General features: G+C 48.9%; 1 protein-coding gene across 12 annotated transcripts; it reads right to left on the reverse strand.

Annotated features, from left to right (window-relative positions):
* Positions 1–636: 636 nt before the first annotated feature.
* Positions 637–7,584, reverse strand: DMRT2 (doublesex and mab-3 related transcription factor 2). 12 transcript variants are annotated; one of them, XM_081503639.1, is made up of 6 exons: positions 7,437–7,584; positions 7,174–7,308; positions 5,800–6,365; positions 4,053–4,155; positions 2,349–2,429; positions 637–1,958 (listed from the first exon to the last, which is right to left on the reverse strand). In XM_081503639.1, exons 3-5 carry the CDS (start codon positions 6,319–6,321, stop codon positions 2,374–2,376), a joined length of 681 nt encoding a protein of 226 aa, XP_081359765.1. In that variant the 5' UTR covers positions 6,322–6,365; positions 7,174–7,308; positions 7,437–7,584; the 3' UTR covers positions 637–1,958; positions 2,349–2,373. The 12 variants fall into 12 exon arrangements, with proteins under 12 accessions (XP_081359765.1, XP_081359676.1, XP_081359754.1 ...); XM_081503550.1 differs by lacking the exon at positions 2,349–2,429; XM_081503628.1 differs by having other exon boundaries at positions 7,174–7,584.
* Between the last annotated feature and the right edge of the window lie 3,810 nt (positions 7,585–11,394).

The raw sequence follows: 11,394 nt of genomic DNA on the forward strand, positions 1-11,394 counted from the left end.
TTTTTATCTCAGAAGAGAGCTACACTGAAAACTATACCTTTGACACTGGCAAAAATGGGGGACACATGAAGCTGAGACTCCCAGATCAGCTGCGAGCTGTGACTAGATCTGCTGCTAAATGCCTGCTGTCACCAGATCCCAGGAACGAACAAAGTAACGCAGAGCTGAGTTGGGGTTCACCATGTGCAGGGGAACCTGCTCTGTGGCTCCCAGCAACCTGAAAAATCACAGAATGAATGTTCAACCTAGAAAGGAAGCCTGAGGCCCCACATATACATGCCCATCAGAGAAGGAAACTGGGACCCATTCCAAGAACCTATGTCATATAAATGATATTAAACTTCATTTCCCTTCAAATTAATTCAACTTTGTCCAATCACATGAAATGAAGATTCTATAAACGAAATCTTCCCTATGTTCTCCTTATAACTATTTTTGCCTCAGTCTTGAATACCTACATTTAGATGCCCTCCAAAATGCACAACTAAGGCATTGTAAGTGTTCCCCTATGGCTCCCAGGAACCTTTAAGAGCACCTGAAAATACACAGAATCACAGAAAAACAAAGAACACATTTCATGGACATTTGCTTTTTCACCTAGACAGAGAAACTATTTACTTAAGCAAATTCTGGGTCTTTTAGAAGACAGTGTCAATTTTATTGCTTTTTCAAATGCTATGTAAAGCCTGAAAATTTGCACATAAGCAATTTCCATCTTTAAATATATTTATGTGGTAAGGTAAAGTACATGCATATGAATATACAGAATTTTCTAATCATCATCATTTACATTAGAAATTTTTTTATACAAGCATCTCAACTTTTATCTTTAAAAAAATTAGTGACTGGTAAGAATCCTCTGAGACGGCAGCAAATCCAGCTTTCCATTTAAGCAGCCATTCACTGAGAGACATGAGTGATGGCAGATGAAGGCCTCTTAAGAATAGACTCAACAGAAAATGACAAGGGTTCATTCACTGAGAGTTTTGTTCCGACTTGTTTGGCTACAAAAAGGTCTTTTGCACATCTATCTATTGTAAATGTGTATTTCTGGTTCTCCTTGACTAAACACTCTCTGGGTTTCTTTGGGGCCTCTTCAAAGGCCTCTTTGACAGATGATGTTTTCAACTCGGGACCTGATTTGTCATTATGAGTTTGTTGGAATAATGAGTGGAATGGATTATGTTTAAGTGGCAGAGGGTGCCTGGTGCTTTCTTTGCTGATCTTGGTTAAGACGTGCCCTTGAGCTGCCAGGGGGTCCGTGTCAACAACGGGCGAGAAATTCCGTTGGGGTGGGGAGAACGCAGACCTCTCCGGGAGGGCCTGGTGACCCTGAAGGTCACTTCTTAAGATTTGGCCCTCAGGAGTGTGAGGCAGCACCAGAGAGCCTTCCAATTTCAGTGGCATCATGTCATGATCTGCTCCAAGTCCATCCTGCAGTCGTACTCCCTTCAGGTCCCAGCTGGCCCCAGGCTTCAGGGCCTGAACTGACGTGGTAGCGTTCAGCAAGCACTGCTGGTAGAGGAGGGTGTCGCTAATGGGGCCACACTTGGGCCAAACTAAAAGTCTCGAGGATAGGGGATACTGTCTGTAAGTTGTGGCCACGCTGACATTGGAAGAAATTAGTTCCATATTCCCAGAGCCTGAATACTGCATGGTGAGATCAAGGCAGGTGGGCAAAAAATTGCAGAAGTCTTTGCTTGGTGGTTCCACTGGGGCGGGGCTGTAGGCACTTTTGTAGGAGCTGTACTCAGAACCGTGCACCATACGGTTGGGCAGGAATAAGGCAGCAGCTTGGGAAGCTTCCAACATCTCCCTCTCTTTATATTCTCTCTCCAGCATAATGTTCTCCAACTCTTTATCAGCAAAGGCCCGCCTTTTCCTCATCCGGTCACTTACTGGGGGAGGTAGAGGTAAACTCCCTCCCACATAAGTCTCTGATGGAATGGGGCGGTAGCCTAAAATAAGTAAGCATTGCACATGACAGAAATTAACATCTAACAAGGAAAAATCTGGAAATCCAGAAGGCAACAGAAACAATGCATATCAGCACAACAGTTATGTACAGTTCCATATCACTAGTATTTTTATACAGAAAGCAAAAGTATGGGTTCAATTTAAAAGGAATCCCTTCCCAGGGAAGGATATCCATACTGTAACTTGTTGTTGTTGTTGTTTTTGTTGTTATGATAGGTTTGTTTATTTTGACAGGCATGCTTTACTGGCTCAAATTTTAATATTCTCCCCAGGCTCCTATATATTAATAAGACAAGGCTGCTCAGCTTGCTTCAATCAATTCTTTATTACTATCATGTCATCTTTTTCCATTATTAAAAAAAAATCTATACCTAGAGCTGATGTCACTTTTATTTTCTAAAGTTGGCTCATTATGTACACATTGTTACAGTTGCAGAATAATCCAAGGAGAACTAGGGAAAAAGAGAAAGTTAAAGAAGATTAGTGAGGAGAAAAAGAGGAAAGACTTAAGGAAACAGAAAAGCATAGAAAATTGAAAAGAGCTGTTAACTAGTTAAAGAAACTCTGCAGTGAACAATTTAACCGGGCCCCTAACCCCACCTCTGACTACCAGTACAAACAAAGGCCAGAGTAGCCCCTGCTATACGGAAAATAACTGATCTAAAACATTTTTCACCAGTACTAATCACGTTGGCCAGATACCAAAATGGTTGAACAAGCAATCACTAGAACATAGATTAAACATTATAACATGTATAACATCATTATACATCTTTTAAATAGGGATAAAATAAAAAACAAAGATTAGTATAAAACATAAATAGAATTCCTGGCAGCATAAAATACTTTGAGTATTTCATCAGCCCCAAGCACTCACCACTGTCAAGTTTGTTTGAAGGATTCATTGTGATGTTTGTGTTTACATAGTGACAAACCCATCATACTCATTTGCAAATAAAATATAATTTGAAAATGAATGTGTACATTTCTATGGTGAGCCCTTGCCAGAAAGTTATTTACTTGAATTTTCTATTCCATTTCATCCTCCCACTTCTCAAGTTGCTTTGGCACAATTTCAATTTATCAGTGTGGTCCCTATGGTTATAAATCTGTTTACCCAGTTTGTAACCAAATTCATTTTGAATGCATGAGAAGCCATTCTAAGGTCAGAAGTATACAGTGCAGTGTGAGACATGAGCAAACTTTAAAACCTGTCCAGAAACAGCTCAATTCAGAAGCCACACAGGAAAGACAATTCAAATGCCTACTTAAAAAAAAAAAATCTGCTTTTCAACCTAAGCCTTATGAAACGGCAGCAATTAGAGCAAATATAAACTTTCCTTTTCTTTAAATGGTGAGAGACAGTCAATATATTATTTATTATATCAATAAATAAATTCCACTCCCAAACTGAACCATTTTTTAAAATCAGTAGTATTTTAAGAAAAAGTAATATATCCCCAAGCTTTAGAGAAAACAAACACACGGAGAGACATCACTCTGTTCAAATTCAACCTCCACTTCTCGTGTGATTCAAAACTTTTTCCACGTTCTACAATCTACAAACTGTCAATATAGCAAAATGAAGTGTGGAATAACTGCAATTTAAGTAGATAATCCAGAGAGAAAAGGAGTACAAATAAAAAGAGAGGGATTAAAGGCTGGACTGCCCAGACTAAAGGCAGTGGGTAGCTGTTAAACTCACTTGTCTCATTCTATTTAGTTCCAAATGAAACTTAAGATTTCTTTTCTGTTAATTTATTTCCTTCCAGGACATCTGCTCTGGGATCACTTGGCAGTGTATCTGTACATCCCTCACACTAGGGCAAATTTCACATGTACTCCATGTTAACCCATTAACTACCAGGCAGAAAACAAAATTACCAGTGGAAAAAAAGGAGGTATGTGAGATTAATTTTCCCAAATCCTGATTTCCTTCCAAAACCCAAACTTTCCAATAAAAAGCAATTTCCCCTCAGACTGCTCCTTCACAGGTAAGTGAAAATGCCATGTGCCTGAATAATGAGAATCACTGAGAACACAGTTTAAAAAAAGATAATTCTGTGTTGCTTTACCTTCTAAAATGCTTTTGGCCAGCAAACTGGGTGCCCTGACTTGCCTCTGATACACTGCTTTGCGCTCGAAATTGTTCTGTTTCCCAGAAAGCCCCTTCTTGTCCTGTAAACACAAGAAACATAATCAACAGAGCCCTGAAAAAGTGTAAGGGAAGGGAGAGGTATGAGTAATCAATCCTCCTCTTTCTGAACGTATTTATTTTGCCATCCCATGTGAAGATGATTCTAAACGAATTAACATCAGCACTGCTTAATTCCAGGACAATGAGCTAGATGCTCTGTCCGAACCCTCCAACTGGGGGGCAAGGGCCCGGGCTTTCCCTGGGGCCACCGTGCGAGAGTCATCCAGACATAGTCCACATTCAGAAGTGGGGGGACAGCCGGGGAGGAAGTGAAATCCACAGTGGATGAGATGGTAGGAGCCGGGCCCTAAAACAGAGCTGCGGCAAACCGCTGTGACCTCGGAGCCCAGCCTAGGGCCAAAAACGCCGCCGGGCACCCGACGTTGGCCCGAGATGTGGAGCAGGTTCCTTCTCGAAGCAGGGCTGATGGGATCGGGTACAGAGGGTTGACGGGAAAAAGTTGAAAGTTTTCAGGTTTGCCCAAAACTCCAAGCTGTTCACTGGGCCCTCGAAGGTGAGCAAAACCAGAGTCGGGCGCACCCTCTGTCACCGCCCGGTAGGTGGAATTCCGGGCCCTTCCCCACCCACACGCCGCGGGGAGCGCGAGCGAACGCAGAGCCCGCCTTGCAACACGCGGGACACCGGAGGAGGCCGCGCCGCGGCCCAGGCACCTCTGGAGTCCAGCGACCCTGGGGCCCTTGGGAGGCTTCCCATGAGGATCACTGCCCAAGGCTTGCATGTGGCCCACTCCCCGGCCCCTTCTTGCCAAAAAGTAACATCAAAAATTCTCCTTCCACCCCCAAGTAGGAGCTGCCCGCGCAACTTCTCTTCGGAGAGCGCTTGCGCAGGGACACAAGGAAACACACAGTCCCAGGCCGAGGTTCAAGAAGACCCTCTCTCTCCCTTAAAGAAGATTCAGGCTCTCCTCACAGCCATAAGCCTCGCGCTGGCGGCAGAGACCTGTCAACTGGTTCTTAGGTAGTTCTCGAAGCCAGACGTTTCTTCTAAATTCCTACGTCACTTTTGGTCTCATCTGTAAGAAACGGCAACCCACTCCAGTATTCTTGCCGGGGAAAACCCCCTGGACAGAGAAACCTGGTGGACTACAGTCCGTGGGGTCGCAGAGTAGGACACGACTGAACACACACGTAAATAGGCTGCACTTTCCTAAATGGCCCGTGACTGCGGAAGCGCTGTGAGCTCTACGTGCTGGGTGGTTCTTTCTCTCGATCACCTGGGTAATACGGCCATGGACTTAGGGCGCTGCATCGGCCTCTGTCCTCCGCTTCCCCCCAACACCAACTAAATAAACGTTAAAATATAAAAAGTCGAAATAAAATTACTTTTCCCATAATGTCGCCAACGGAACTAAACCACTCTCAAGACCTCTCTGCCTACTTCTTAACACAAAATCTTTTCTGCCAAGTTCCCCAGCGATGGCCATGGCTTCCTGCCTCCCGACATCGTAGGCCAGCGTGGGCAGAGGTGTCCTCACATCCTTCTGAGGCAGGGCCAGGCGCCTCGAAGACCCAGGCCGGAGTGTGCGGAACTCGCCTCCCCGACTCCCGACCCCCACCGCGGCCCCAGACACCAGGGAGGGGGCGAGCCGGCTGGCGGGTACGCACCTCCGTGGCCTGCTGCCTCCGGAGCGCCACCTGGGCGGCCATGACGCGCTGCCGCTCCACCACCAGCAGGCAGTTGGCGCACTGGCAGTCACGCCAGCGGCAGAAGCGCTTGTGGCCCTTGAGGCAGGACACCACGCCGTGGTTGCGGCAGCGCGCGCACTTAGGCGTGCGACTGAGCTTGCGCGGCTCCGCGCCGCCGCCCGCGTTCGCGCCGCGCTCCGGGGGCCCGGCGGGCGCCTGCGAGGCCTGCGGTGCCGTGGGCGGCCTTGGCGCCAGGGCTCCCTGCCGCTCCGGCCGCCCCGGCACCCCTGGGGATGCGGCCGCCTCCTCCCCGTCGCCCTCGTCCTCTGCGTCGACGTCGTCCTCGTCCTCCGCGTCGTCGTCGTCCTCGTAGGCGTAGGCAGGCGGCGGGCTGGGCCCGGGCGGCGATGGCGGCGGTGCCCCGCGGCTGTCCTCCTCCAGCTCCAGGCTCTCCACGTCGATCTCCCAGTCCACGGCGGGACCCGGCTGCCCGTCCGCCATGGCGCACCACGCCTCGCCCGGGCCTATGCTCAGTGGCCTGCACTCTGGAGAGACAAGAAAACATCCAAAGACCCACCGACCGACCGCCGTCAGGCACCGGCCCCAGGCCTGGGGCCCAGAGCGCCTGGTCTGCCCGCCTCCGACCTCTTGAGAAGCCCACTTCTCTACATGTCCTTCACATCCAGACCACATGTGCATTTATTTCTTGTATCTTTAGGCCCCCTCACGGATCCCCAACCCAACAAGGTTCCTATTGTGCATTCTAAGTGCTCTGTGAACACCTGACCTTTAATCACAGCCCTCTCTGGCTTTACACACGCTTTTGGGACAAGTCCCTGGGTAAAGATAGTGTGTTCAACTACCACGGCCTTGGCCACTAGTCAGGCTTTGCCATATGTGCAACTAGTATAGCCATGATGAATATAAAAATGTCCATGGAAGAACTGTTTTCTTTCAGATCACAAGGGACCTTCGGACCCTACGAGGTACCACCCACAATACCCACACACCTGTCATCCTCCTACACCTGTCGGGCTTGGAGAGGTTCTCTTATCCTCCCCCAAACCCACTCCACACCCCAGCACACTCCCCCCACCCCAGGATACTCCAGATTTAATCAACTAAAAATCAAAGTTGTTCTGCTGCCAACAGTCCCATGGGGACATTGGGCACAGAGCTGCAGACACCCGTCCAGCATCAACAGTGTTTCAGCCAAGCAGCACTAAGCCAGGCGGGCTCTGTGTACATCGTTCATGATTTGCACTTAAAGACAAGACATACAAGTAGAATAGGAAAGGTAGGGAAAGATGATTCACGCCCTTTGCCCACCCCAGCAACATCACATCAACTCACCAAGACTCTGAGGCCCCGGCTAAGCAGCCTAGGCAAAAGAAATCCAGCCTTGGGACCTTGCTCTTGGGCTGCTGGCAGTGCTTGCAAACAGAAATCAGGGTCGCCACACCCTGTCACGAAATCTGGGGCTGACAGCTGGAGGCCCGGAGTCCAGTGGACGAGCAGTGGAAGAGAAGGAGCATGGAGAAGGTGAGTCAAATTCTTAGAGACCACGCTCCGCACATCCCGAACTCTGATCATTCCTCAGCACCCAGGCGCTTCACCTCGCTTAATTCTGCTTCTGGCTTTCTCTGACCCTAGCTGAACTGGAAGGTTGGGCCGTCTTGACCAGGTTTCGATCTCGAGTTCCCGGAACGCGCGGACGGGCGGGCGCGAGCAGCAGCGAACAGCGCAGTGCCCCTGGCTGCAGTCGCCAGCCTCGGCTCCCTTTCCTAGTATTATCCGCTCGGGCCCCCGAGCTCTGTGCCCGCTGATTGGCCAGTTGTCAGGCGGTGTGCACGCTGATTGGCCGAGGCGCTATGGCCCGGCGCTCCCCGCCTCCTCGCGGCCGCCGCGCCCCTCCCGCCGCGCTCCGCCAGAATCCTCCCTGGCGGCCTTCGGTGCAGCCGGGAAGTCTGTCCCGAGGTTAAAACCGAAGTGTGACGGCGCCGGCGGGAGCGAAGTCGCCAATGATCTCGTGGGCCAGAAAATAAGCAGACAACAGTCTTACAAATCACGTTGTCCTCAAGAGAAAGTAACAGACGACAAGGCAGCTTTCAGAAAAACTTAAGTCATCAGCATCACCAGTGTGTCCGCGACTCCATCATTAACCCAGTGTTAGGAGCGTAAATAAGAGAAGCGCACAGAGGCATCCTATTTTCTACTGCAGGAATAAATCAATGGTTACCTGGCACCGCAGCGCCGGCTTAGAGGACTTAATGACCTGCAGATACTTTGGGGGCTAGCGCCTCTCATCCTCAAGGTGAAAAGTGGTTCCTCGTTAACGTTCACCACGCCCGTGAGACAGGCAGGTCACCAAGTCACTTATATTTTTTCTATATGAATTCCTATGAGCTGGTTTGGGAGAGAACGGATATACGTGCCATTAAGAGATCTAAGTACAATATATTCACTCTAAGCATTTTTTTTTAAACGAAACCGCCTTTTAAAGAGAACTTTTTGGTATTCGTGAATGTATTTATAAGAGGGAAAAGGGCTCCTTCGTAAATCTCTTACGTAAGTGTTTAATAACGGTTAAGTTTCCGAAAGCCTAAAAAGGGGAATTAGTCTTCTAATTCAACGCTGTATTTTATTTCTTGAACTAAATATAAAGTCACTTGGACACTTTTCTAGTTATACCTTTAAATAATCAGTGCCTCTTAGGATTGGTTTAGAAGACAGATTAGAAAACTGAATGCCAGTGCACTGAACACATAGTAGGCCAGCTACAGATATTTGTTAAACAAAGGAAATTACTGAAAGTTAGAAGTTAACCGCTAGTGGTAAAGGACCCGCTTGCCAATGCTGGAGACGCAAGAGACGTGGGTTTGATCCCTGGGTCGGGAAGATCCCCTGGAGGAGGGCATGGCAACCCACTCCAGTATTCTTGCTTGGAGAATCCCATGGACAGAGGAGCCTGGCGGGTCGCAAAGAGACGGACACGACAGAGCAACTGAGCAGGCAGGCAGGCAGAATTAACCAAGCTCGAAGAAGTGGGAACGAGGCAGCTTAGGAAAGACTACTGTGAAACTAACGCGATGTGCTGGAGGCGCAGGTATTCCAGATCCTCTGGCGATGCGGAAAGTTCTTCCCTAGTTACCAAGCACTGGGATTTCTCTCTGTGCGGGTTCTTCTCCCTAGAGCTGCTTTCCATGCCCAGCGAAGGAAGTAGAGAAACAGTTCTGTTTATTGCTGTCGGCTGCTCAGTCCCTCTGGGCATTTCGGAGGGTGACATGGGAGCTGTGTCCGCTCAAACACAGGACAAAGAGCCAACAGACTCCTGTTTGGCACCACCTAGTAACACTGTGATTCTTAACCTTGTGCGTAGTTTCTTATGCTCATCAATGCGCATTTATTCACCAATGTTAGAGTTTGAATTTTTGAGGGCAGAAGTGTGTTATTTGTCCCGTTTTTTCCAGTGATGAAACTGAAGTTCAAAGAGGAGCCCTGGGTCACGCAGTGGGAGGGCGATGGACTGGTATGCAAGGTCCTAGGTCGGCCTCTGTTCTTAAGTCTCAAACTTCGAGAAGCCCTTCGCTTCAAGCCAGAAAAACTCACAATGGTTTCCTAGTTTTTATTTTATTTCCCTGCACGGCTTCTGATTTTAGTACCTGCCCTTCTGCGTCTCCCCGTTAGCTACGTTTTTACCTTTGTGCACAGCCTTTTCATTGCTTCTACCAAGACGTGCTAACGAACTACAAACTTCCAACACTGCTGGCTGCTTAGGCAAGCAGTTGGAGGACTGGGTTTTTATTTAATTTAGTGCTTTTACCGCGGGAGGGGGCGTAGGACAGGAAATCATTAGCCCCTCGCTAGTTGTTTTAAATATTAAGAAACAAAATTAAGAAAGTAGGTTTGCTAAACTAGTGGTTACCCTAAGGGAGAGGGAAGGCACAAAAAAAGTTTGCAAATTTTGGGTAACGCGATTGAGGGGAAGGGGAACCAAGAGAGAATGAGAGGGGAAAGGGGGCGGGATCTGCTGTTTCCTAAACAGAAAATAAACAAGGCGAGCAGCCCTTGAACTAGTTCGAGTTGTAAAAGCTGCTACACAAGGAAGAAACACGTGGGATTTGTGAACAGTAAACCGTGCGGGCTGAAACTAGGACAAGGGATAGGAGTTGGGGGAAGGGGGTCACCTGAGGACTATGAAGGCAGCTCCTGAAAGCGTATCGAGAGTGCGAGGCCCTCAGAAGTCTGAGCCCGTTGTGCCTTCCCCTGCGCCGCCTCTGACTAGATTTGGGGAAAGCAGTGCCCGAGAATTTTCTGGAGGGGTGGAGCTCTCTGGATCCAGATGGGTGGGTCCTGGACCGTTCCCTCCACTTCATGCCAGCCCCCACCCTTCCTCCCTCATTAAAAATATACACTACAGCCCTATTGCTTCCTCCGGACTTTCCCACCCATCTCCAAGTACCTTCCCCATCCTGTCCTATTCTCCTTGCACCCCACCTGTGGTACTTTGTGGGCAAGCAACTGTAATCGTGATCCCGTTGAATTACACTCCATTCCCTGACCCTGAACTCCCCAAGAAGATCAAGATCCCTCCAATTGCTGAGAGATGAAATGGTGTGGGAGTGGGGAAGTTTTTATCTTGGGAGGAGTTTAGGAAAATCTGAGGAACTCTAATATTAAATCAGAAATTATCTGGATGGAGGCGGGGCCACGACTGCACAAACTGGTTAGTAAACTAAATATACAGAGGCAGCAGGAGTGAGAGAGCCTGGGCTGGTTGTTGGTTGTTCCATCCATTACCTGATTTGGTTAATTATATCCCTGGGCCTCAGTTGCCTTATCTGCAAAATGGGAAGAATGTCCATCTTTGGCCCGTTGTAATAAAGAGGACAGTTTTCACACAATGGGAGTTTAACAAACGTTATTTAACCAGCGGGCGGCCGCCCTTGCAGCCCCAGGGGGCCCGGCCACCTAGTGTCTCCCAAACTTGACTGACAGGTGAGGGCGCCAGGAACCCAGCTCCTTTCCCCAGGGCCCTCTCTGAAAAGGGGTCAGGCCCTGACTGCAGATCTATTAGGCGAAGAAACAGTTCTTTTGGTTTATAAACCAACACCAAATTACAAAGTGCAATTCGGCGTCTCTCTTGTAAATTACACAGCTGCGGGCCGCCACGGTCTCCGCCAGTCCCCCATGGTGGGGGTAGCTTCGGGAATGTCTTCCTTCTGAGCTGGGCGGCGCTGGGGGCCCCTTCTTCTCCCTCTCCCTTGCCTCCAAATCTCTCTCATCTCGCACCCCTTTCCTTTCTCTTGAATCTCCGACACACGCAATGCTAACTTCCCCCTACCCCACATCGAGTCAAGCAAGGGAACCTGGCAGGGGGAGACAGAAGGGGGGGCTGCTGCTGCTGCTGCTAAGTCGCTTCAGTCGTGTCCGACTCTGTGCGACCCCATAGACGGCAGCCCACCAGGCTCCGCCGTCCCTGGGATTCTCCAGGCAAGAACACTGGAGTGGGTTGCCATTTCCTTCTCCAGTGCATGAAAGGGAAAAGTGAAAGTGAAGTCGCTCAGTCGTGTC

The sequence above is a fragment of the Giraffa tippelskirchi genome, chromosome 1 (assembly GCF_054371585.1).
Source record: "Giraffa tippelskirchi isolate mGirTip1 chromosome 1, T2T-mGirTip1v1.2.pri, whole genome shotgun sequence".
NCBI lineage: Eukaryota > Metazoa > Chordata > Mammalia > Artiodactyla > Giraffidae > Giraffa > Giraffa tippelskirchi.

What these genes read in the sequence shown, in the direction of transcription:
- DMRT2 (XM_081503533.1), bottom strand. Translation starts at nt 6,519, where the DNA reads ATGCACATGTGGTCTGGATGTGAAGGACATGTAGAGAAGTGGGCTTCT. An exon ending in GGAGGCAGCAGGCCACGGAG is followed by an intron (nt 4,156 to 5,799) that starts GTGCGTACCCGC and finishes TTGTGTTTACAG; the next exon opens with GACAAGAAGGGGCTTTCTGG. An exon ending in GGCCAAAAGCATTTTAGAAG is followed by an intron (nt 1,959 to 4,052) that starts GTAAAGCAACAC and finishes TACTTATTTTAG; the next exon opens with GCTACCGCCCCATTCCATCA.